This window comes from Pelobates fuscus, chromosome 2 (assembly GCF_036172605.1).
Source record: "Pelobates fuscus isolate aPelFus1 chromosome 2, aPelFus1.pri, whole genome shotgun sequence".
Taxonomy (NCBI): Eukaryota; Metazoa; Chordata; class Amphibia; order Anura; family Pelobatidae; genus Pelobates; species Pelobates fuscus.
In genome coordinates this window covers 338,710,344-338,738,306 of record NC_086318.1, presented here as the reverse complement: position 1 = coordinate 338,738,306, position 27,963 = coordinate 338,710,344, and the positions used below count along the sequence as shown (strand labels likewise).

General features: G+C 40.6%; 1 protein-coding gene across 2 annotated transcripts in view; it reads right to left on the bottom strand.

Moving 5' to 3' along the window:
• Positions 1–27,963, bottom strand: part of KLHL32 (kelch like family member 32) — a 308,535-nt gene that overhangs the window by 143,073 nt on the left and 137,499 nt on the right. For both annotated transcript variants that reach the window (XM_063441325.1, XM_063441326.1), the window contains one exon: positions 1,974–2,154. In XM_063441325.1, the coding sequence (XP_063297395.1) occupies positions 1,974–2,154 (181 nt within the window). The remainder of the gene's footprint in view (positions 1–1,973; positions 2,155–27,963) is intronic.

Genomic DNA, 27,963 nt, shown 5'->3' with positions numbered 1-27,963 from the left:
ATGCCCACCGGACCACCAGGGAGCCCCCCCCCCCTTTCACATCACCCCCCTCTCCCATCACCCCCCCTTCCTCTCATCACCTCCCCCTCCCTCTCACATCACCCCTCCTCACACATCACCCCCTCCTTCTCACATCACCCCCCTCCCTCTCACATCACCCCTGTCACACATCCCCCCTCTCACATCACCCCCCTCTCATCATCACACCCCTCCATCACACATCACCCCCTCCCTCACACATCACCCCCCTCTCTTCATCACCCCCCTCATCACTCCCCTCTCACTTCATCCCCTCTCACACATCACCCCCCTCCCTCACACCATCATCCACCTCCCTCTCACATCACCTCCCCTCTCATCATCACCCCTCCTCTCATCATCACGCCCAAACAAACATTGACATAAATTGGTAAAAAAAAAAAAACAGTGACAAATAAAGGCACAATATATGCCATATAAGATACCCTGGAGTGTCTGCTTTCTCAATTGGAAACCCTATGTGGGTTTATTTGAACATTCAAAATGCTATAATAGCCCAAAATGAGACATAGGCCCATCAAATTAATCTATGAAAATTCTAACTATAGAAACTTCACAGGACTCCGAGAGCTGTTATCATGTATTACTTCTTCCAGGAGGCAGGGCTTCACCAAAATGTTAAAAACCCCTTTGTGTATAATGATATGGGTGTTAGCAATAATGTATGATAAGGTTTCTCATTTTGGCCAATCATAAGGCTTGATTTGCGGATTTTCTTGTCAGTTAAGAACCCATCAAAAAAATGCTTGTGTCCTTAAGGGTAAGACAAGCTTCTGAAGCTGTATCCTTAAGGGGTTAATCCTCATTACTTCCTTGTAATAAGCTGTCCTTAAACAAACAAAGTGCAATTTTAAAAACTTTTAATAAATGAACGCTATAGGCAGTGGCGTACACACAACCCATGGGGCCCCGGTGCAAAAAAACTATCCGTGCCCCCCCCCCCCCCCACGCGCGCTTACTCTGCGCGGGCTGGGGCCGCAACACATGGCGGCGGGCACCTGGTCGCAGGGGTCGCAGGGCTGCGACCCCTGCGACCGCGGTATGTACACCAGTGCCACTACACTACAGACACCCAGATCACATCAGCTCAATGAAGTGGTCTGGGTGTCAGGTCCCTCTAGTTTTAACCCTGCAGCTGAAAACATAGCAGTTTCAGAGAAACTGCTATGTTTCACTGAGGGTTAATCCAGCCTCTAGTGGCTGTCTCATTGACAGCCGCTAGAGGAGCGTCCGCGATTCTCACTGTGAAAATTACAGTGTGAAGACGCTGAACGTCCATAGGAAAGCATTTCATCCATAAAACATCTTTTTTCCAGGGCTGCGCAGGGCCGCTAGCGCTGGTCATGCCGCTGATCCGCCTCCTTGCTGACATCATCAGAATTTATGATTTCAGCCAATCCAATGCTTCCCCATAGGGAAATCAGCAAGGAGGCGGGATAGGGGTGGGGCCAGATATCTTTTTGGCCAATCAGCACCTCCTCATAGAAATACTTTGATTCAATGCAGAAAAATTCAGCGTCTCCATGCAGCACTGCAACAGGAAGCATCTCCATATGAGGAGTGGCCACTGGAGGTGTCCCTAGGGGGCAATGTAAGCACTGCCTTTTCTCTAAAAAGCCTGGATGGCATGATTATACTTACCAAAACAGCTACATTAAGCTGTAGTTGGTCTGGTGACTACAGTGTCCATTTGATTTTTTTTAAATTAAAAATAAAGAAATAAAATATATTATGATGAGCAATTCAAAAAAGAAACTAAATATCACTTTAATAAGCACAGTTGTAACACTGGGTAAAGAAGGTACAAACAATACTTTATTTAACCGTCTCTTCAGCTGAATGGTTAACTTACAGCAAGGCTCCTATTGTTATATACTGTTTGAATTATCAAAGAGTAATTAACATGATAAAATACGCTAAAATGTGTAACTTACCCGGAAATAATCACTGCAAGCTGCCAATACTGCTTTGTGAGCGTGGAATTTCTGGTCTTCAGCAACAAGGGTAACATCACATAATATCCCATCATTTCTTTGCTGGTTTAATGCAGATAAAACAGCATCTTTGTGCGATATTGACTGGCAATGCCTCTGACCTGTTAGCATTTCTTGAACACTATAAACAAAAACATATAAAGAAATAACTAAAGTTATAACCATTTTATATTACTGTATTTCTCGTATAATTGTCGCAGATTTTATGCCTAATTACTTTCCTTAAAAATTGGGGTGCGTCCATTATGCTGTGTGGCTTCCTATAAAATATAGAGCTCAATTTAAAATTCTGTTTTTTGCTTTCAAATCGCTTCATAATGATGCTGCCACCTATCTATCCCTTATACACAAGTATGTCCCGTCTAGGCCCTTACGATCTGCTGAAGACTTACATCTATCTTCTGTCCGTACTCCCACCTCTGATGCTCGCCTTCAAGATTTCTCGAGGGCTGCACCGTTCCTGTGGAACTCACTTCCCTCCTCCGTTAGATGCTCACCCAGTCTCCACTCCTTCCAAAAATCGTTAAAAACCCACTTCTTCATAAAAGCGTATCAATTAAACTGTTAATAGCTCCCAACTGATTCCTCTTCTGCAACTGTCACTAGTCTAATACTATCCTTACCTTTTTGTGTCATTTTACCTCACTCCCTCTAGCATGTAAGCTCTCAATCCCTCTGTTCCTGTGTGTCCAACTCTTCTGGTTACAACTACATGTCTGTTCGTCCACCCATTGTAAAGCGCTGCGGAATTTGATGGAGCTATATAAAGAACATAATAATAATAATAATAATAATGTGAAGTTTTATTTTTTGGAATACTATATAAAATAGTTTTGTTTTTTATAACAGTTGTGCAACTGTTGCTGATAACATTAAAGTTGCTAATAACATAACATAGCATATATTCTAATGCATAACATAATCTCTAATCCTGTCCTCCTGTCATTTCTTAATGTATTACATAGATAAAATGCACTAAAATACAATAAGATGATAGGTAATAAACGCTCTCTTCCATATAAGATCAGTAGGAGATCCGCCATTAGTTTTTAAGAATAACAACAAAAACAGCAATGGTCAATTATGAGACTATTACGTGATGAATTAAATTTGAAACAATTTCTGGACTGAAAAACCAGGGTGCGACTATTGTGCGGTGGTCGACTACTATGTGGTGAAATACGGTATTAACATATAGAAAGTCAATACTGCGGTTAGACCAGCATAGAGTTTAAAGAAGGAATTTGGGATGTTTTTCCTTCCTTAACCCTTTAAGTCCGGAGGACGTACTATTACGCCACGCAGAAACCGGCTCTAAACGCCGGCGGGCGTAATAGTACGTCCTCGCTTTTATTGCCGCCCACGTGGCCGGCGGTATTCTCCCGCTGCAGATCGCGGTCGGGGGGGATGCCTGGCCCCCCGGGCAACCCCCCCTGTGGCCGGTGACCGCGATCTGCAGTCTCTGATCGCAGTGACAGGCTGTCACTGCGATCAGTATTCAGCGTGTGTCAGCCGATTTCAAATCGGCTGACACACGTGGCGGCAGCTCTCCCCTTGTGCAGATCGCGGTCGGGGGACTTACCTGGCCCCCCAGGCAGTCCCCCTGGGGTCAGTGACCGCGATCTGCTAAGTCTGATCGCAGTGACAGGCTGTCACTGCGATCTCAAAGCACTCTGATCGCAGTGACAGCCTCTCACTGCGATCAGTGTTACATGTGTCAGCCTAATGGCTGATACATGTAACAGGCGCCATGATCCCCCTGCAGATTGGTAGGGGGGAGTGCTTGTACCACCCAGGCACTCCCCCCCCTGTGGTCAATTACCCAATCTGCAGGAGGTGATCACAGTGACAGCCAGTCACTGTGATCACTGTTAGCATGTGTCAGCCAATGACCTCAGGTCACTGGCTGACACATTGTCTCTGCCCCTCTCCTCACCTCACTTCGATCTGAGAGAGAGAGGCAGAGACATCGTTGTTTTCCAGCTCCTGTAAAAAGAAAAGTTTTATTACTTTTCTAAAAGTTTAAATTTTTTTATTTTTTTAACCCTTTCAGAGCTGATCACAGCATATTACTGTGATCAACCTGATTAGGGTATTTATTTATTTATTATTATTTTTTGGATAAAAAAAAATTATTTCTAATTTTTTTTGACCCTTTGTGTCAGTCGCAGCAACCCAAATCTCCATTACCCTTTCCCCGCTGCCGTGATCACTATACTGTACAGTATATCTGCTGTACAGTACTGTATCAGTGATCACTGTGATCAGAGGGCTCTCTGATCAGACTGACCTTTTTTAGGGTTATTTTTACAGATCAAAAAATAACCCTTTCAGTTTTAAAAACTTTTTTGGGTCAAAAAAAATATTTCTAATTTTTTTTTACCCTTTGTGTCAGTTGCAGCAACCCAAATCTCCATTACCCTTTCCCCGCTGCCGTGATCACTATACTGTACAGTATATCTGCTGTACAGTACTGTATCAGTGATCACTGTGATCAGAGGGCTCTCTGATCAGACTGACCTTTTTTAGGGTTATTTTTACAGATCAAAAAATAACCCTTTCAGTTTTAAAAACTTTTTTGGGTCAAAAAAATTATTTCTAATTTTTTTTGACCCTTTGTGTCAGTTGCAGCAACCCAAATCTCCATTACCCTTTCCCCGTTGCCGTGATCACTATACTGTACAGTATATCTGCTGTACAGTACTGTATCAGTGATCACTGTGATCAGAGGGCTCTCTGATCAGACTGACCTTTTTTAGGGTTATTTTTACAGATCAAAAAATAACCCTTTCAGTTTTAAAAACTTTTTTGGGTCAAAAAAATTATTTCTAATTTTTTTTGACCCTTTGTGTCAGTTGCAGCAACCCAAATCTCCATTACCCTTTCCCCCGCTGCCGTGATCACTGTACTGTACAGTATATCTGCTGTATGGTACTATATCAGTGATCACTGTGATCAGAGGGCTCTCTGATCAGACTGACTTTTTTTTTTTAGGGTTATTTTTTTCAAAACTTAAAAATAACCCTTTCAGTACTGATCGCAGCTGCCTATACTGTGATCAGTACATTTATTTTATTTTTGAGGGTGGGTAGTGCGTGTTAGGCAGGTAGTTAATTAATTAGCCCCTTAGTTAGCCCCTTTCACTTAATTAATTTTTCCCCCTAGAATGGCACGTCGCTACTCAGCCGAGGAGGCGTATGCCATTCTGGCAGGCAGTGATAGTGACACTCTGCAAGACAGTGACACTATCACAGCCTCTGACATTGAGCCTCTGAGTGAGACCTCAAGTGATGGTGCCCCACCACCACTCACAAGAGGACGCTCAGAATGCCCAATGCCAGAGGGAGACTGGGTGCCTTCAAACATGATGGCACCAGAAATACCGCCGTTCACTGTTACACCTGGCATCACTGTAACAGTGGACGACTGCGAGCCAATTTGTTTTTTTGAGCTCTTTATGTCTGATGATGTATTTGAGCTCATGGCTCAGCAAACAAATTTGTTTGCTATGCAGTATCTCTCTGCACATCCGGGGTCCCATCATAATCGCAGGAATATGTGGAGACCCACGGATGTCGCAGAGATGAAGCGGTTTTGGGCTTTAACCCTAATGATGGGTATTGTTAAAAAGCCCAGTATCAGGTCCTACTGGAGCAAGCAACGCATCCTGGCTACACCTCTTTTCCCTGAGGTTATGCAGAGGGATCGCTATCTGCGACTGCTGCGATTCCTTCATTTTAATGACAACTCACTGTGTCCCCCTAGAAATGACCCACTGTTTGACAGGCTCTATAAAATTCGGCCCTTTATCCAACTCCTGTCAGACAGATTTTCTGAAAATTATATCCCCGAGAAAGATATTTCAATTGATGAGTCCCTTATGAAATTCAAAGGTCGACTGCTATTTAAGCAATACATTCCCTCTAAGCGGTCCCGATATGGCGTTAAATTTTATAAATTATGCGAATCCTGTACTGGTTACACATGGGCGTTTCGCATTTACCAGGGGAAGGATAGCCATCTTGACCCACCAGGATGCCCTGATTCTGTGGGTACAAGTGGCAAGATTGTTTGGGATCTAATCCTTCCCTTGTTGAATAAGGGATATAGGCTATGGGTTGACAATTATTATACCAGTGTACCGTTATTTAAAAATTTATATTACTTTGAAACCCTAGCCTGTGGCACAGTGAGGAAGAATCGCAGGGGTTTCCCCCAAACCCTGGCAAGAGGCAGAAGTAGTAGAGGTTCCTCTTCAGCCCTCCGCCAGGATGAGTTGCTTGCCCTTCGTTTCACAGATAGGAAGGATGTATACATGCTGTCTACAATGCATGACGAAAGTACAGTGCCAGTGTCTGTGAGAGGTAGCACTGAGCGTTTGGAAAAGCCGAAGTGCGTTGTAGACTACAGCAAGTTTTTGGGGGGAGTAGACTTGGCTGACCAATGCATACAGCCCTATCTAGTGAACCGGAAAAGTAGGACCTGGTACAAGAAAATTGCAATCTACGTGACCCAGATTGCAATTTTCAATGCCTATGTGCTCTATAAAAAAGAGGTCATAGGTAAGTCCTGCCCTTTCCTAGACTTCACTCTTAGCCTTTTGTCTCATTTATTATTTACCCAGCCCCCCAATCCCACTTTGGGATCAGTAGATCTCCAAAGACTTTGTGGCAGACACTTCCCTTCCCGAATTCCTGCCACCGCCCGTAAAATAAATACCCAAAAAAGGTGCCGTGTTTGCTACACGAAAGGAGTCCGAAAGGACTCTAGTTATTATTGCCCAACCTGCCCATCTCAACCCGGCCTCTGCATAGCAGACTGTTTCAAAGTCTACCATACAGAGCTGAACTTCTAAATCACTCTGTATGGGACTTTGGCAGTTTGTTTGCTTGATTTCCCTGGATTACTGACCTTGGCTTGTCCTGACTACGCTTTGTTAGCTGCCTGTACCGACCCATTGGCTTGCTTTACCGACTACTCTTACTTCTGGATTCCCCTGACCTTGGCCTGTCCCTGTTTACGCTAGCCATTCTAAAGTGGCTACACCAAACAACTCAAATTACTACAATTGTAGTATTTGAAATGTGCCTTCACAAAAAAAAAGCAAAAAACTAATCACAGGGTTAATGCTACAGAGTCAAAGATTTATCTGCCTCTCTCTGCCTTCAGATCAAAGTGTATGTGGGGGTACTGTTCTATTCCTGTGGTATAATAAAAACCTTGAAACATTTTACATGTGTTCTATTCAGAAGACCGTGTTCAATAAAAATACTGAGGTTTTAGTGCACTAACTAATACCAGGATTATGACATTTCTAGTGAAAATCCAATTTATGTGATTAAAAAGACAAAACTAAAAGTAGATATCGCTACATGGGCCCAGCATTTCTGTTAAAATGGCTAGACCAAACATCTCAAGGTCTGCATTTTGTGGTACTCTGGGTTGCCTACTTTTGAAAATGGTATGCCATAATAGTGGAAATGTTATTACCCAGGCTGCCATGCTCTCTCAAAAGCGAGATAGGCCCAGAAAATCACTTTGCCAAAATTCAAACTTTGAAATGGACATCTCATATATTTGTCCCTGTGACTCCCCCAAAAAACAAAAAATCTAGTACATGGGGGTACTGTTATATTCAGGAGACAATGTTAAAAAAAATAGTGATGCTTTGTTCCAAGAACTCATACCAGGAATAGGAAATGTCCTGTGAAAAGTGAGTTCATGTGTGGAAAAAAGCACAAATAAATCTATTATCGCTATGTGGGCCCTTCATTTCTGATAAAGTGGTTAGACCAAACATCTTAAAATGCACCATTTGAAATACTCTGGGTTGCCTACTTTTGAAAATGGTATGCCATAATAGTGGAAATGTTATTACCCAGGCTGCCTTGCTCTCTCAAAGGCAAGATAGGCCCAGAAAATCGCTTTGACAATTTTCAATGTTGAAAACCAAAAATGGACAGGCGGATATTTGACCGTGTAACTTTCCAAAACCCCATAAAACCTATACATGGGGGGTACCATGGCGCTCGTGAGACATCACTGAACAGAACTAGGAGTGTTTCAGGGCAGTAAACTATATACTAACAATAATATTATCAGTGAAAGTACAGATTTTATGTAAAAAATGCAAAAAAAACAAACAAACGCTAACTTTGGCTAGGGTTTGTGCCCAAGTGGCTACTACAAAAGACTGGGCATACCCCATTTTGAATACCCTGGGATGTCTACTTTTTCAAATGGTATGCCATGATGGGGGTAAATTTCATTTTGTGGCCGCCATACGGTCTCAAAGGCGGCCTTGTCACAGCAGACTAATCTGACAAATTTGAATGTGAAAAAGCATATATGGATAAGCCTCATATATGACCCTGTAACTTTCAAAAACCCCATAAAACCTATACATGGGGGGTACCATGGCGCTCGTGAGACATCACTGAACAGAACTAGGGGTGTTTCAGGGCAGTAAACTATATACTAACAATAATATTATCAGTGAAAGTACTGATTTTATGTGAAAAATGCAACAACAAAAAAACAAACGCTAACTTTGGCTAGGGTTTGTGCCCAAGTGGCTACTACAAAAGACTGGGCATACCCCATTTTGAATACCCTGGGATGTCTACTTTTTCAAATGGTATGCCATGATGGGGGTAAATTTCATTTTGTGGCCGCCATACGGTCTCAAAGGCGGCCTTGTCACAGCAGACTAATCTGACAAATTTGAATGTGAAAAAGCATATATGGATAAGCCTCATATATGACCCTGTAACTTTCAAAAACCACATAAAACCTATACATGGGGGGTACCATGGCGCTCGTGAGACATCACTGAACAGAACTAGGGGTGTTTCAGGGCAGTAAACTATATACTAACAATAATATTATCAGTGAAATTACAGATTTTATGTAAAAAAATGCAAAAAAAACAAACAAACGCTAACTTTGGCTAGGGTTTGTGCCCAAGTGGCTACTACAAAAGACTGGGCATACCCCATTTTGAATACCCTGGGATGTCTACTTTTTCAAATGGTATGCCATGATGGGGTAAATTTCATTTTGTGGCCGCCATACGGTCTCAAAGGCGGCCTTGTCACAGCAGACCAATCTGACAAATTTGAATGTGAAAAAGCATAAATGGATAAGCCTCATATATGACCCTGTAACTTTCAAAAACCCCATAAAACCTATACATGGGGGGTACCATGGCGCTCGTGAGACATCACTGAACAGAACTAGGGGTGTTTCAGGGCAGTAAACTATATACTAACAATAATATTATCAGTGAAATTACAGATTTTATGTAAAAAATGCAAAAAAAACAAACAAACGCTAACTTTGGCTAGGGTTTGTGCCCAAGTGGCTACTACAAAAGACTGGGCATACCCCATTTTGAATACCCTGGGATGTCTACTTTTTCAAATGGTATGCCATGATGGGGGTAAATTTCATTTTGTGGCCGCCATACGGTCTCAAAGGCGGCCTTGTCACAGCAGACTAATCTGACAAATTTGAATGTGAAAAAGCATATATGGATAAGCCTCATATATGACCCTGTAACTTTCAAAAACCCCATAAAACCTATACATGGGGGGTACCATGGCGCTCGTGAGACATCACTGAACAGAACTAGGGGTGTTTCAGGGCAGTAAACTATATACTAACAATAATATTATCAGTGAAAGTACTGATTTTATGTGAAAAATGCAAAAAAACAAACAAACGCTAACTTTGGCTAGGGTTTGTGCCCAAGTGGCTACTACAAAAGACTGGGCATACCCCATTTTGAATACCCTGGGATGTCTACTTTTTCAAATGGTATGCCATGATGGGGGTAAATTTCATTTTGTGGCCGCCATATGGTCTCAAAGGCGGCCTTGTCACAGCAGACTAATCTGACAAATTTGAATGTGAAAAAGCATATATGGATAAGCCTCATATATGACCCTGTAACTTTCAAAAACCACATAAAACCTATACATGGGGGGTACTATGGCGCTCGTGAGACATCACTGAACAGAACTAGGGGTGTTTCAGGGCAGTAAACTATATACTAACAATAATATTATCAGTGAAAGTACAGATTTTATGTGAAAAATGAAAAAAAAAAATAACGCTAACTTTGGCTAGGGTTTGTGCCCAAGTGGCTACTACAAAAGACTGGGCATACCCCATTTTGAATACCCTGGGATGTCTACTTTTTCAAATGGTATGCCATGATGGGGGTAATTTTCATTTCTGGGCTGCCAAACGGTCTCAAAGGCAACCTAGGCCACTCAAACCAATCTGTCAAATTTCTATGTAGAAAATAAAATAATGGACAAGCTGTATATTTGACCCTATAACGTTCCAAAACCCAAAAAAAACCTATACATGGGGGGTACTGTTTTAATCGTGAGACATTTCTGAATACAAATATTATGTTTTATTGCAGGGAAACCGAACAGTATTCTGACATTAACCCCTTCAGGACGGAGTCAATAGTGCACGTTCTGATCAAAACAAAACGTAAACAAAAACTGGAATTTGCGCTATGTGTCTGTTCACCCGTAGTTCCCCTCTTTCAAATTATATGCACCCACACTTATTATATATCATTTTGTTCAGGAGAAACAGGGCTTTAATCTATCATTAACTATTCATATATGGAACATCATTTATTATGAATAAAAGTAAAAAAAATGTGAGAAAATAAGATTTATTTTTAAATTTGCATTTCCGTCTGACATTTTAACTGTGAATGTCATAATACTGTTAGGTTTTACTGCAAAAACAGTACCCCCCATTAACAGGTTTTATGTTGTTTTGGAAAGTTACAGGGTCAAATATAGAACATTACATTTTCAAATTGAAATTTGCCAGATTGGTAATGTTACCTTTGAGACGGTGTGGTAGCCCAGGAATGAGAATTACCCCCATAATGGCATACCATTTGAAAAAGTAGACAAGCCAAGGTATTGAAAGTGGGGTATGTTTAGTCTTTTTTAGTAGCCACTTAGTCACAAACACTGGCCAAAGTTAGCGTTCATATTTGTTTTTGTGTGAAAAAAGCAAAAAACGAATATTTGGCCAGTGTTTGTGACTAAGTGGCTACTAAGAAAGACTGGACATACCCCACTTGCAATACCTCGGGTTGTCTACTTTTGCAAATGGTATGCCATCATGGGGGTAATTCTCATTCCTGGGCTACCATACGCTCTCAAAGGCAACATAACCAATCTGGCAAATTTCAATGTGAAAAAAATGAAATGCAAGCCTTATATGTGACTCTCTAACGTTCCAAAACACCATAAAACCTGTACATGGGGGGTACTGTTATTCTCAGGAGACTTCACTAAACACAAATATTAGTGTTTTAAAACAGTAAAACATATTACAACAATAATATAGACCATAAAAGTGCAGTTCGCTTGTAAAAAATGCAAAAAACTTCACTTTTACTTAAAATATCATCGTTGTAATACAATTTACCAGTTTGAAACACGAATATTTGAGTTCAGCGAAGTCTCCCGGGTAAAACAGTACCCCCTATGTACAGGTTTTATGGTGTCTTGGAGAGTTACAGGGTCAAATATAGTGCTTGCAAATTAAATTCTCTGCACTTTCTCCCTGTGTTGTCATGCATGTCAATCAAATTTTAATTAATCAAATCACATAATTATGTTAAAAATTATTTAAATATACATGTAGAATTTTAATATATATGCATTTATAGGTATTTAAATTCTACGTGTATACTGATGTAATCTTTTATGTAATTATATGTATTTATCTATATATATATATTTGCGGTTATTTGCATTTTATATATAGATAGATATATATAGAATGTCATTCTAAGTGTATTTTGTTACCGATATATATATATTAATAACAAAATACAGTTAGAATGAAATTACATATGCATATATAATTTATATTAAATTTTGTTTCAATATTTTATTTATTTATTTTATTATTTAATTTATTTATTATTTTAATTATACGTATTTATATATAATATATATATGTACATCTATTATATATATAATATATATACATATTATATATATGTAATGTCATTCTAAGTGTATTTTAATATTAATATATATACTTATATTAATATTAAAATACACTTTGTATGACGTTACATATATATAATATGTATATATATTATATATATAATATATATACATATTATATATATATAAAAATGCATTTATTTTATTTTTACACATGTCTAATTATTTTTTTTAATTCTTCCCACCAGCAGGGGGACTGTCTGATATTTCAAACAGTCCCCCTGCTGGCATATCCACAGCCAGCTATAGGGGGCCATGTGATCGCTCTTTGAGAGCGATCACATGGCCCCCGGGGGCCTCATTTGCCGTGGGAGGGCTGCCTGGGCTGTGAGGCAGTCCTCCCGAAGCGGATCGCGGCGGAGGTAAGTATAACTTACCTCCTGGGGCTGCAAGCCGTTACGGCGTGCTATGCCGTCATAACGGCGTTAAAGCCCACTTAACCCGTGACGGCATAGCACGCCGTAACGGCGTTAAGGGGTTAACAGTTAAATTGCCATGCTGAAATTGAAGTTTTCAAGTTTTTTAGATTTTATTCATATAAAATGGAGTTCCATATGTGAATGTTTGATATGAAATGAAAGCTCTGTTTCTCCTGAACAAAATGATATATAATAAGTGTGGGTGCACTTAGTATGAAAGAGGTAAATTATTGTTGAACAGACATATAGTAAAATTCTGTGGTTTGTTTACATTTTTTTCTGTTCACAACTTGTACATTTGGCTGCGGTGTTAAGGGGTTAATCAAGTTTGAGCAAAAACAAAGAGGAGAGAAAGCTAGCAATTTTCCAGTCTTGGGGAGAGACATGTTTCGGAAAAAATAGGACACTGGCTGATATTTTGTGCAGAAGAACGCCTGAACCATGAAATAGACAGAATGTAGTTCCTGGTTCATTCCTCACGTTATGTGCGGCAGGATGAGCGTGATTATGTGTGGTGGTGTTTTTAAACTCTACACCCACATCGTCACATGGGAGCCAGAATGAATGGATGATTAATGTAATTTCCTGCAAATCAGACTGCAAATCATATTGAGCCCAAAATGACTATTGGGCTGACAGTAATTTATTATGGGTGATTTTAATTCTAAAGCATTCCAATCCACATTAGGGAAACAATTCAACACTGAGCAGAAATACTGCGGTAAAAACTACTCAACTCTGTGCTATTAAACGGAAACACAGGCAAATACATATATCTCTGTCCATTCATCCATCTATCCACCCACCGGCCCTCCCATACACCCATATAGCCATCTATTCTGCCTGTCTATTTATAATGAATAAAATATGAAAAAGACAGAACATTGAAGAAAAAAAATCACATTTATATTCATTATCTTCCACAGTACCAAATGCAAAATAATGATAAATGGTCATTTTTTACTGAACTTTCTGAAAATAGTCTCTTCCTCTTTCATGACTAAAACATTCTAACCACATACATAACTGAAGCCTGGGTGTATAAATCTATATAGCTATGCATTTCTATTAGAATTATATAGTACATACCAACTGCTGCATCCTGCACAGTAGTTGTTGGTTTCAAACAACTAATGTGAGATTATTTTATTGATTTAGTCAAGGCCTGCTTTTTTGACATTCTACACTATTGGGTTATTCTTTATAGACACACACATACTTGCTGATAGACACACACACACTAACTGACTGACAGACACACACATACTCACTGACAGACAGACACACACACACTGACACTGACAGACACACACACTCACACACACATACTTTTCTTTATTGCTCCTTACCTTATGGAGCCGACGGGGGGACATCTCCCTGGGGTCCTTCCTGCTCCTGCGTGCGGTTTAGTGATGCCGGGTGCTAGAATATGACATCATATTCTGGCGCCCGGCTTCACTTCAGTTGGCGCACGTGAGGGAGCAGTGAGGAGCAGGAACACTGAGCTCCCTCGTGGCCCTCCTCCCCGGTCGGGTAAATGTTAGCAGGGTAGGGAAATGTGGGGAAAGCAGGTGCCTACTCTGCTATAACACTGAGCATGCCCTGGCCGCAAAGAGGGTCCTTGTGGGCTGCATGTGGCCCGCGGGCCGTGAGTTTGACATGCTTGTTGTACACTAACCACCCTTTGACTAAAAGAAATAAGCATGTGGTCATGAATATGTTTGTGTATGATTAGGTGTATGTGTGTATACAGTCCTCTAAGACAGGGTTTCCTCAAGTACCCCCCACCAGTCCAGGATTTAGGGATTACCATGTTGTGTCTAACACCTTGGACACAACTGGGTAATCGCTAAATCCTGGACTGTTAGGGGGTACTTGAGGACTGTGTTGGGAACCACTGCTCTAAGACAATGGATCCCAATTTGTTTCCACCAGGGAGAAAAACAAATCCCAAGAGTAACCTATATTTTTCTTGGAGTCATAAGCGGCTTATTAAAAGTCACATTTTATTAGAAAGGTGCGCAACCTGTACAGCATATATTTCTATCTAAATAATATATGTCAATTTAATGCATACACTTATAACAATAAAGTTTAAAATTAATGTGTTTAACCTTTTGCAGCCCTGAATGTATGTTCTTGGCACACATTGAGGTGACCTGACGTACACCAGTGTGCCACGTCACGCAGATTGAAGACCACTGGTCTAAGATCCACATGCTATTACTATTTTATACAGTATGCAAAGCCAGACATTACTTTGCATATTATATATAGTAGCCCATATGACTTCTTCCCTGTACACAGTCTGCTTTTTTACTTTAATATTTTGTGGTTTCTCTTTCCAGATTAAAAAAAAAATTAAGTTTTACATAATCCTTTTGGAGTTCTAGATAATTTGTTTTTCTGGAGTTTGAATCTCTCTTCTGTTCATTTTTGGTTTAAAAGGTTTTATTTATGCACATGGGTTACGCCTAAAAAAATACAAGTTACAAGGTAGTCTAGGATGGAACGAATTGATGTCAAATTGCAGCTGTGTTTTCAACAGATTCTTACATTTCCCTGAAGAGTAGAACAGGAAACATTTTGTGTTGTAATATTTTATTTTGATGCCTGAGGCATACAACATGAAATGATGTCTCTAGGCACAAAACATATCCCGGTACGAAGCGAAAACTAGACATTTTAGCATCAAACAAAACAAACAAAAAAAGGCTGTGTAACACCTGCAATATTTGCCTTACTAATTTCTGCCTTTCTTTCTAACTACTTGTTCATGTGGTTTCTCCTCTGTTTTTTTGTTTTGCACGAACGAGCGTTCATTCATTATTAAATATTTGGCTGGTGGATATGCTGAGAACACAAGTACTCACTACTGTAAATCAATTTAGTCCTTTTATACTGATAATTGAGCGTTCATAGAATCACAAAATCGTTTGTTGTGTGCATTCATACCCTGTAAGTAAATAATTAATATCACACTTTTTTGAATATCGTGTGTGATGTAATTGTTTGCCCTTAGTTTATATTGCATAATGTTAGCTATTTTGAGATTCACATATATTTGCTCCTTTGTGTCTATAAATACATGGGATTTCTCAAACTGTCTTGATTTGCTAACCATGCGTTAACACAATTATACATTTGCATACAAATTTTGTTAGGTCATAGTTCTATTTAGAACGTATGACAGGTTTTTGTTCAGTGAAAGGAAATTAATTGTGGACAATAAATATAAAGGTGTAATAAGGTGTACATAATTTTATCAACTATATTAATGAATCAAGTATAATGAATCCTTTACTTAGCAAGCAGTAATTTACTGAGTATTAGTTTCAATTTGTGGTCATATCTTACTAAATAAATTAATTTATTTCTCAATTCTAGGGGCATAGGCAGATCACACCGGAGTAGTAGCCTGAATGGGACAGAAAGAATAACACTTGTGAAATTTGACTTTAAATAAGGTGATGTTATGCACATAAACAAAGTTAAAATGTTACGCTGGCTCTAAAGTTCTCAAACCAGAAAACTGTAAACTGTAAATCATGGAGTACAGTAAGATTAGTCATTTTGGGGTAAGAAGTGATGTAAAGGGCACTCCAGAGACAGCGTGCTGATATCAATATAGATAATGTCTAAGCTGATACTTGAGGCAGAATTATGAATTATCAAAGAAAATGAGGTGCAGCCAACAGTCAGTTTGGCAGTGTAATTGCGACAATGCTGAAGCTGGACGGAAAGTATAAGAGGTCTCGCAATTAACGATTGCCAAAATCCCTCCCCACTTGGCTGTCAGTCTAGACTAGAGTGTAGGTCCCAATAAATTTGTGATTCCTTTGTCTTTGAGCAGAGTAGCAAGACAATCCCTTGTCATAAGGGTGTGCCAACATGAGGGATAAGATTAATATGTATTTGAATGGGTTGTTGATCCAAGGAGAAATCTGATTGCCAATATGGAGTCAAAAAGGTTTTGTTTCCCTTTTTGTGGCATAATTGGAAATTGCTATAATTGGGGGGGGGGGGGTTGGGGGGGATTGCTATATTTTGAATTAACTGCGTAAAAAATGTGTTTCAAATTGTGAACTTGATGAACTTTAGTCTCTTTAGTCTTTTTTTCAACCTAGATTACTATGTAACTGTGTATTACTTGACAGAGAGGGTGGTGGACGAATGGAATAGCCTTCCAGCTGAAGTGGTAGAGGTTAACACAGTGAGGGAGTTTAAGCAAGCATGGGATAGGCATAAGGCTATCCTAGACTTAAGATAAGGCCAGGGGATAATTAAAGTACGGTATTTAGAAAATTTGGCAGACTAAATGGGCCAAATGGCTCTTATCTGAAGTTGTTGTGTTCTGTGTGTTTGTCTAAAATATTCGTCCAACCTATGAAGTTGTTGCGTTCTGTGTGTATGTCTAAAATATGGTTAAACAGGTTTTCTAAGGTTTGTTTTTAAGGCAACAATTATCTTGGTTCTCAAGGTCACCAGAGTGTCCTCTTTCTTCCAAGATGAGAAGGTCTTGGTTACTCTTTTGAAGCTTGTGGAAACCCTTAAAGCCTTTAAGCATTCTCCATGTGCAGTGATTTGCTGGAGCACTACTGAGTGGAATTTGTGTATGGCATGTTGGACATCAGCAATGAAGTCAGTCTGCGTAGGTATAAAGGAGGCCATTTGATATTGTTATGACAATTCTTGTGTGCCAATATGCTGGCTAAAGAATTGAAGAAACTGTCCAAGTGTTTGAACAGCTTGTTATATTAGTATGGTATTTATTATTTAGAATACTTTGTATTTGTATTTTTATTGCCATTGATAATTTCAAGTGTATTGTTTGCCTTATTTTTATCCTTTATGTAGCCCCCATTATTGCTATTTTCTAGCCATTGCCGAATGTCCTTTATCTAAACATAAAGTATGTTCCTGAAACATTAATATTTTCATTTGGTTGGATTTTTGTAGAGGTATGGTTTCTTGAATATATTTTATGCACACAAGAAAAAGGTTTGGGCTTATATCCAGCAGATTACTACAAAGAGATGATTATACCGCTGGCAGTTGTGTTGTTTTCTTTTCTTTTTTATATTTTGGCAAGCAATATGATTGATTCAAAATAGATTTATGTTCAGATGATAACATTGAGAAAATTCTCTTCCATATTACACAGTAATTATCCTAAATTATCCTAAATTAATCAACAATCAAACAAACCCCAAAGCAAGGAAGTGGAAAACAAAGTTTGAATTGCTACAAGGAGGCATTTCTCAGAATTTCATGAATGTTCCAAATGCTTGTGCGTGGCATCAAGATGGAATTATTGTCATATGAGGTAGGCCATTGTCTGGTACTATACAATCGTTATTGTTGCCCATAAAAGACAAACTGGAAAAATAGCTGACTTGGATTTTTTTTTTCTAGTGTTTTATGGTCAAAGTGCAATTCCTAAGTCAATTCACTACATTCGCAGGTTGAGTAAATTAATCCAATGATTTGTCCCAACTGGAGTACTCAGTGACATGGGGAATCTTCATCTTTCAATTAATTTTTAACTTCTGCTTTTTGAAGTGATGGTGGTAGAAGACTGGAAACACTGCTTGAAACACTGCACATTCAGAGGTATTTTTAATTGTGTGCTTGGTGCCAGACATTTTTACAACAATTCTCTGCATAATTTAAGTTTTTTGTCATCACTCACTGCACACTGCTGACACGTAACAGACTCTCTCCTCTCACAATGATTGTGGCCATCCCTGCCACCCTATCCCCTCCGCTGATATTTTCTTTTGGCCCCGTCTTTTCCCTCCCTCTCTCCCTCTCCTTTCTGACTCAGAGTGCATGTATGCATTCTTAGCCCCAGGGCCGGACTGGCCCACCGGGATACCGGGAAATTTCCCGGTGGGCCGCGGCACCTTGGGGGCTGGAGAGAGAGAGGGAGCCCTGCTCCCTATATTGTAATAATATTGCGGCCGCCGGCCGCATGTCAGTGCCGCCGGGTGGCCAGTCCAGCGGCACAGTCTGAGGTGATTACTCACCTTGCGGCCGGCGGCCCCATCTCCTGTGCTGACAGCTATGCTGCTGTCAGTATCAGTGAGTGTGCCGGGCGGCCGCCTAAGCGATCCATCAGCACACTCACTGATACTGACAGCAGCATAGCTGTCAGCACAGGAGGACTGAGGGAGGGGGCGGAGCTAACTACCAAGCTCCCTCGCGGTTCCCATAATTCCCAGCATCTACACATCATAGAGTAGGGATTACTCTATGATGTGTAGATGCTGGGAATTATGGGAACCGGGAGGGAGCATGGTAGTTAGCTCCGCCCCTTCCCTCAGTCCTCCTGTAGCAGCAGGTACAGAAAAAAATAGGGGAAGGGGGGGACAAAAAGAGGGGAAGGGGGGGCAAATAGAGGGGAAGGGGGGGACAAATAGAGGGGAAGGGGGGACAAATAGAGGGGAAGGGGAGGACAAAAATAGTGGACAAATAGAGGGGTAATAGAAACACAGGGGAAGGGGGGGACACAGAGATTGAGGGGTAATAGAGAGACAGGGGATGGGGGGACAAAGAGAGGGGTAATAGAGAGACACCAGGGAAGGGGGGGCAAGGAGACAGAAGGGTAATAGAGAGACAGGGGATGGGGGGACAAAGAGATGGGGTAATAAAGAGACACCAGGGAAGGGAGGGGGCAAAGAGACAGAGGGGTAATAGAGAGACAGGGGATGGGGGGACAAAGAGAGGGGTAATAGAGAGACACCAGGGAAGGGGGGGGGGGCAAAGAGACAGAAGGGTAATAGAGAGACAGGGGATGTGGGGACAAAGAGATGGGGTAATAAAGAGACAGAGGGGTAATAGAGAGACAGGGGATGGGGGGACAAAGAGAGGGGTAATAGAGAGACAACAGGGAAGGGGGGGACAAAGAGACAGAGGGGTAATAGAGAGACAGGGGATGGGGGGGCAAAGAGATGGGGTAATAAAGAGACACCAGGGAAGGGGGGGCAAAGAGACAGAGGGGTAATAGAGAGACAGGGAATGGGGGGGGACAAAGAGAGGGGTAATAGAGAGACACCAGGGAAGGGGGGACAAAGAGACAGAGGGGTAATAGAGAGACAGGGGATGGGGGGATAAAGAGAGGGGTAATAGAGAGACACCAGGGAAGGGGGGCAAAGAGACAGAGGGGTAATAGAGAGACAGGGAATGGGGGGGGGGACAAAGAGAGGGGTAATAGAGAGACACCAGGGAAGGGGGGGGGGACAAAGAGACAGAGGGGTAATAGAGAGACAGGGGATGGGGGATAAAGAGAGGGGTAATAGAGAGACACCAGGGAAGGGGGGGGCAAAGAGACAGAGGGGTAATAGAGAGACAGGGAATGGGGGGGACAAAGAGAGGGGTAATAGAGAGACACCAGGGAAGGGGGGGACAAAGAGACAGAGGGGTAATAGAGAGACAGGAGATGGGGGATAAAGAGAGGGGTAATAGAGAGACACCAGGGAAGGGGGACAAAGAGACAGAGGGGTAATAGAGAGACATAGGGGTTGGGGGGACAAAGAGATGGGTAATAGAGAGACACAGGAAAAGGGGGGGGGGGACACACAGAGACAGGTGGGGTAATAGAGAGACACCAGGGAAGGGGGACAAAGAGACAGGTGGGGTAATAGAGAGACACCAGGGAAGGGGGACACAGAGACAGGTGGGGTAATAGAGAGACACCAGCAAAGGGGGACAAAGAGACAGAGGGGTAATAGAGAGACACAGGGGATGGGGGTACAAGCAGCTTACACACAATATAGGTACTCTCCACCCTATTGTAATAACATAGCAAAATGGTTCAAAGTGAACTAATAGTGACGAGTGGTAAGCGCAAAATAAAATAGTAGCTTACCCTAAGGGGTTAAGCAATAAAATCAAAATGATAACTGAAGGTTTGTTGATCTGTTCCGATCACCTGGGTTTTAATATATCAAGATGGTATTCAACGTTTTTCTTCTTAAGCGTATAAATAAGATGTGCTCATATGTATGGAGACAAAAGAGATGGACAGGGAAATACAGCCAGCTCTGGTGCATTAACTCTTAAAATGCAAGAGTAGGTAAAAACACACAGTTAGCCTCTCAGCTTCTTAGGTTCCCTAGATCCGGCACCTATTATAACAGCATGTGTATTAATTAAAGGAGATACAACCCTTCTTTAAGCAGCAGCAGTAATGAGTATTCCACAGCACAACGTTCCCAGATGAAATGTAATTTATTATTGAAATAAAAATAAATATAACATATACATAAGCTGAAAAAACGTTTCCACATGGTACACAGTCTGAAATGCGTTTCACGGTTCGGTCTGGCTTTCTCGATCGGTATTTCTACTCCTGCTGCTTCCATGTTTAAATACCCCTCTGAATCACCTAATTGGTGTAGCAACATTTGTGATACTGCCAATCACGAGCGCTGCTTGGGGGAGTGTATATTTGTCCAGCTAATAATCTAGCCCGTCTTTATGCCGTCTGACATCCAATGTTGCAGAGTCAGACCGGACTCTTCTATGGAAGCAGCAGAAGTAGAAATAACGATTAAGAAAGCCGGCCCGAACCGGTGAAACGAGTCTCGGACTGTGTACCACGTGGAACAGCTTATGTTTACGTTATATTTATTTTTATTTCTGTAATAAATTACATTTAATCTGGGAAACCTTGTGTTGTGGAATACTCATTACTGCTGCTGCTTAAAGAAGGGTTGTATCTCCTTTAATTAATACACATGCTGTTATAATAGGTGCCGGGTCTAGGGCACCTAAGAAGCTGAGAGGCTAACTGTGTGTTTTTACCTACTCTTGCACTTTAAGTGTTAATGCACCAGAGCTGGCTGTATTTCCCTGTCCACCTCTTTTGTCTCCATACATATGAGGACATCTTATTTATTTGCTTTAAGGATCATTATAGTGTCAGGAAAACAAAGCGGTTTGCTGACATTATAGTGCCCTGAGGGTGCCCCCACCCTCAGGGTCCCCCTCCCGTGGCTCTGAAGGTGTTAAAACCCCTTCAGAAATTTACCTTATTTCAGCGCCGGGCTCCCTCGGCGCTGGTGACCTCTCCTCCCCCGCCGATGTCAGCTCCCTCTGCCGACGTCAGTGGAGCCCAATGCGTATGCGCGGCAAGTGCTGCGTGTGCATTCAAGCTGTCAATAGGAAAGCATGTCTCAATGCTTTCTTATGTACACTCTGCGCGATGGAGGCATAATATGCCTCCAGCATCGCAGATGTGGCTCTAGTGGCTGTCCAGAAGACAGCCACTAGAGGCTGGCTTAACCCTGCAATGTAAACAGTTTCTCTGAAACTGCTATGTTTGCATCTGCAGGGTTAAAACCTGAGGGACCTGGCACCCAGACCACTTCATTGAGCTGAAGTGGTCTGGGTGACTATAGTATCCCTTTAAGAAAAACACAGAATACACCAAATACCGAAACACCGAATGTTCATTTTGAACATATAGTCACCATTTTTTATATATACGGGATGCTGTGACTTATAGAGCTTGATCAAAAGAAATGTATTACAGCAGCAAGTCACACTTTTTTCTAAATGGAGCTCGGCAGTCAGAAGAGAATAATGACTGTGTCTGCAGGCAGCTTATCGCAGGATGGATAATTAGACCTATGATATGTCAACATATGGGTTTCTATGAATATGTTTTCCATTATGTATACGTTTATAAATCTGTGGCTATGTGTGTACAGATGCCTGAATGTGTGTGTATATATATGTATGCACACGTATCCACTGGTGTTGAAGAGTTCTAACACTTCTCTGGGTTTTAGACCATCTCATGTGTGATAACCCCTTGTTCAAGGCTAAATGCAAGGCCAATCTTCAATACCATCCTTTAATCCCTGCAGTTGTATGTGCCCTGCTGCTCTGACTGGCTGCTGCCTGGTTTAAAAACAAAAAATCCCCATTATCCTGTCACCTGGAAGATACAGAGATAACAAAACACATCCAGGGCTTTAGCCCATAAAGTCACCCCCTAGCAATGCCAACGCATTGTGTCTGTGTTTGTATCTGAAGACATGGGAACTTTTAAGTCACCCCTGTCCAGAGATCTTGACAACATAGACAAGAAAGATGAAGTCTCTAGCAAACAAGGATGGGAAGGACCACGTTATCCACAATAACTCAATAACAATAAAAATTGAGCACAATACCATAAAGCCTTTTGGTATATCGAGCATACAATATGTTGAGTTTCAGGGACTAAATCCTGCAGATCACATAACAAAAACCTAACTGTATACCTTATTTGTGTCACAAACGTAGCTTGGCAGTAGGTTAATGACATGAAAGTGTCTTTTAAATACGGATCACCAGCATACCAGTTTAGGTCAAAGTTCCTATTCTGATCATATATGGTCTGCAATAAAATGAATTAGGAAGACATGACTAACTGCAAACTATCTCAGTACTTTCTGCACTTCATCACTGAGAACCGACAGCAGAGGGACTAACCGAAATTGTGTTCAACTGATTTTTGTTGTTCATGGGAACAGGACACTAAAATTAACCATAGCAGCTGCATATGCTATTGGTGGCCATGACGTCAATATGTCTGCTTTCACATTGTATCAGCTAAAAGTGGATTTTCTTCACTATCTCCTTAACTGAAAACATGCATAGTGCTGCTTGATTTTCCTTTAACATTTTCCACAGTGTTCTTAATGTTTACATTTAATTTAATTTGATCATACAGTGAGGGGAAAAAAGTATTTGATCCCCTGCTGATTTTGAACGTTTACCCACTGACAAAGAAATTATCAGTATATAATTTTAATGGTAGGTGTATTTTATGAGTGAGACACAGAATAACAAAAAAAAAAAAAAATACAAAAAAACGCATGTCACAAAAGTTATTTCACTCATTGACATGCAAATCAATTTATAAGTATTTGATCCCCTATCGATCAGCAAGATTCTGGCTCCCATGTGTCTTTTATACAGGTAACGAGCTGAGTTAAGGAGCACTCTCTTAAAGGGAGTACTCCTAATCTCAGCTTGTTACCTGTATAAAAGACACCTGTCCACAGAACCAATAAATAAATCAGATTCCAAACTCTCCACCATGGCCAAGACCAAAGAGCTGACCAAGGATGCCAGGAACAAGATTGTAGACCTACACAAGGCTGGAATGGGCTACAAGACCATCGCCAAGCAGCTTGGCGAGAACATGACAACAGTTTGTGCGATTATTCGCAAATGGAAAAACACAAAATAACTGCCAGTATCCCTTGTTCTGATGCTCCATGCAAGATCTCGCCTCATGGAGTTTCAATGATCATGAGAACAGTGAGGAATCAGAACTACATGAGAGGATCTTGTTGATGATCTTAAGGCAGCTGGGACCATAGTCACCAAGAAAACAATTGGCAACACACTATGCCGTGAAGAACTGAAATCCTACAGCGCCACAGGGTCCCCTGCTTAAGAAAGCACATGTACAGGCCCGTCTGAAGTTTGCCAATGAACATCTGTATGATTCGGAGGAGAACTGGGTGAAAGTGTTGTGGTCAAATTAGACTAAAATCGATCTCTTTGGCATCCACTTAATTTGCTGTGTTTGGAGGAGGAGGAAAGCTACATATGACCCCAAGAACTCCATCCCCACTGTCAAACATGGAGGTGGAAACATTATGCTTTCTGCTAAGGGGTCAGGGCAACTGCACCGCATCAAAGGGACGATGGACGGGGCCATGTAGCGTCAAATCTTGGGTGAAAACCTCCTTCCCTCAGCCTAGACATTGAAAATGGGTCATGGATGTGTATTCCAGCATGACAAGGACACAAAAAACACAGCCAAGGCAACAAAGGAGTGGCTCAAGAAGAAGCACATTAAGGTCCTGGAGTGGCCTACCAGTTTCCAGAAATTAATCCCATAGGAAATCTGTGCAGGGAGCTGAAGGTTCGAGTTACCAAACGTCAACCTAAAAACCTTAATGATTTGGAGAGGATTTGCAAAGAGGAGTGGGGCAAAACTCCTCCTGAGATGTGTGCAAACCTGGTGGCCAACTACAAGAAACGTCTGACCTCTTTGATTGCCAGCAAGGGTTTTGCTACCAAGTACTAAGTCGAAGGGGTCAAATACTTATTTCACTCATTGACATGCAAATCAATATATATCTTGTTACTCTGTCTCTCACTGTTAACTGTTAACTAAGTGGAATAATATGTGTTATCATGAATTCCCTACTTCTATCATACCCATACTCTCTTTTAATGTTCCTACTGAAGCTTATCTATCTACTACTATTTCACCACAATACTCTGATCTTAGTGAAGTATTTGAGAAACTTCCACCTCATTACCCATACAATTCTGCGATTGAACACCTTCCTGGGACTATGCCACCTAAGGGAAGGGTTTATCCACTATTAAGAAAGAACATATGGTCATGGAGAATCCTTAAATAAAGGATTGCTTGGAATGTCCTATTCACTGTCTGGAGCTAGGTTCTTATTTGTACGTGAAAAAGAGGGTGATTTAAGGTCATGTATTGATTACAGGGGATTGAATCGTATCACTTAATTAATCCCTTAACTAATTAATTATTTGGCTATCTTAATGGATCCAAGGCACTAAATTCAAACCTTAGAGGGCCAATTAAAATCTCTGAAGGAGACAAGTGGAAGACAGCTTTTAATATGTGCAGAAGGCATTATGAGTACTTAGTGATGCCATTCGGTTATGTAATGCATCGGTCAACTTCCATCAACAATGTCTTTCATGATTTCCTACATTTATGTGTTGTCTTCTATCTTTTCAGCATAAATATAACCTAATGAAAGCAAGCCCCACAACAGGTGGACCTCAGAAAATTACCACTCATATAATATAATTCTTAGAGGTAACCAAAACAAAAATGACTATACATTTATTATTCCCAAAGGTGCCTCTGGGGGGAGATTAGATTAGGAGAGTGTTTTAAACAAAAGATATAAGAGAGACAGCTACTACACAAAGAGAAAATCTGACCTAAAGTGAGATTAATCTTGGTGAATAATGACCTCATGTAAACTGTAGAGTCAGAGATAAAGCAAAATCTTCTTATACATTCACCAGATCTAAAGACACATTACATAGTTACATAGTTACATAGTTACATAGCTGAAAAGAGACTTGCGTCCATCAAGTTCAGCCTTCCTCACATATGCTTTTGCTGTTGATCCAAAAGAAGGCAAAAAACCCAGTCTGAAGCGCTTCCAATTTTGCAAAAACTAGGAAAAAATTCCTTCTTGACCCCAAAATAGCAGTCAGATGTCTCCTTGGATCAAGCAGCTATTACCCCACTAATTAGAAATTGTATCCCTGTATGTTATGTTTTTGCAAGTATTTATCCAATTGCAACTTAAACATCTGTATAGACTCTGACAAAACCACCTCTTCCGGCAATGAATTCCATATCCTTATTGCTCTTACTGTAAAAAAACCTTTTCTTTGCCTTAGATGAAATCTCCTTTCTTCAAGCCTAAATGTGTGACCTTGTGTCCTATGTATAGCCCTGTTTATGAATAGATTTCCAGATAATGGTTTGTACTGGCCCCGAATATATTTGTATAATGTTATCATATCCCCTCTAAGGCGCCGTTTTTCCAAACTGAAGAGATTTAAATTTTTTAACCTTTCTTCATAACTAAAATGCTCCATTCCTTTTATCAATTTTGTAGCTCGTCTCTGCACTTTTTCTAGTGCCATGATATCCTTCTTTAGAACAGGTGCCCATAATTGCACAGCATATTCAAGGTGTGGTCTTACCAGCGATTTATAAAGAGGCAAAATTATATTTTCATCTCGAGAATTTATGCCCCTATTTATACATGACAAAACCTTACTGGCCTTAGCAACGGCAGATTGACATTGCATATTGCTACCTAATTTGTTGTCTATAACAATTCCCAAATCCTTCTCGTGTGTGGTTATCCCTAGTTCACTACCATTTAGGGTGTAAATTGCTTGTGCATTCTTAACCCCGAATTGCAGAACTTTGCATTTTTCTACATTAAATTTCATCTGCCATTTTAGTGCCCAGTCCCCCGATCTATCCAAATCCCTCTGAAGCAAGGCAATATCCTGCTCACATTTTATTACTTTACAAAGTTTTGTGTCATCTGCAAACACTGATACATGGCTTTCAATGCCCATTTCAAGATCATTTATAAATATGTTAAATAGAAGCGGTCCCAAAACAGAACCCTGAGGGACACCACTTACCACTTTTGTCCAGATTGAAAATTTACCATTTATGACAACTCGCTGTACTCTATCCTTAAGCCAATGTTCTACCCAAGAACAAGAATATTCATCTAGACCAATTTCTTTTAGTTTGAAGACTAACCTATTGTGAGGAACCGTATCAAATGCCTTGGCAAAATCCAAGTAGATCACATCCACTGCAACACACTGATCTATATTTCTACTTACTTCTTCGTAGAATGCAATTAGGTTAGTTTGACATGACCTATGTTTCATAAAACCATGCTGATTATTGCTAATAACACAGTTCTTCCCAATGAATTCCTGAATATTATCCCTTAATAGCCGTTCAAATAATTTCCCTGTCACAGAAGTTAAGCTCACAGGTCTATAATTTCCAGGCAAGGAAATTTTTTAAATATAGGAACAACATCTGCCTTCCTCCAATCCTTCGGTACAATACCTGAAACAAAAGAATCTATTTCACCAGTCTAGGATCCTTTAAAGCTTAAACACATTCAAACATGGAGCCTGCTTCAAGGTTTGAAGGCTAACCTATTGCTTCATTGCATTTTCCAACTACTCCAGAAGGTTTATACATAATGTTTCTTCCATCATAACGCCTATTACTAAGATGACAAAAGCGTTAACCATTATAGAAAAACTTAAAGCAGCCTTCTCAACAGCCCCAGTCTTGATTCATCCTCATGTGACTAAGCTGTTTATACTGGAAGTTGATGCCTCGGAAAATTGTTTTGTCCCAAAAAACTGCTCCTGATCAACTTCTACATGCTTTTTGTTTTCATTCCAAAAAAAGTCTAAATCCAAAAATAATTACAATATAGGCAATAGAGAATTACTAGCCATCGTCTTTTCTTTGAAGGAATGAAGACACTTATTAGAGGGAATGAAAAACCCTGTCTTGGTTATAATCGACTATAAAAACCTATCATACATTGTAGATTCTATTCGATTATCCTCTAGACCAGTGGTTCCCAAACCAGCCCTCACCAACAATCCAGAATTTATGTATTTCAACAATCCAGAATTTATACTGACAAAGCCGGAACTGTTGGTGGGCCATAAGAACTGGTTTGGGAACCACTGCTCTAGAGAATCTCTCTGGTCTCTTTTTATGTAAATTTTTTTTTTAAATTCTTTATTATTTCAGTCTGCGTTGAAATCACAGTACATCACATGTGTAATGTGAGGATGTCAATGCAAAAAAAGAGT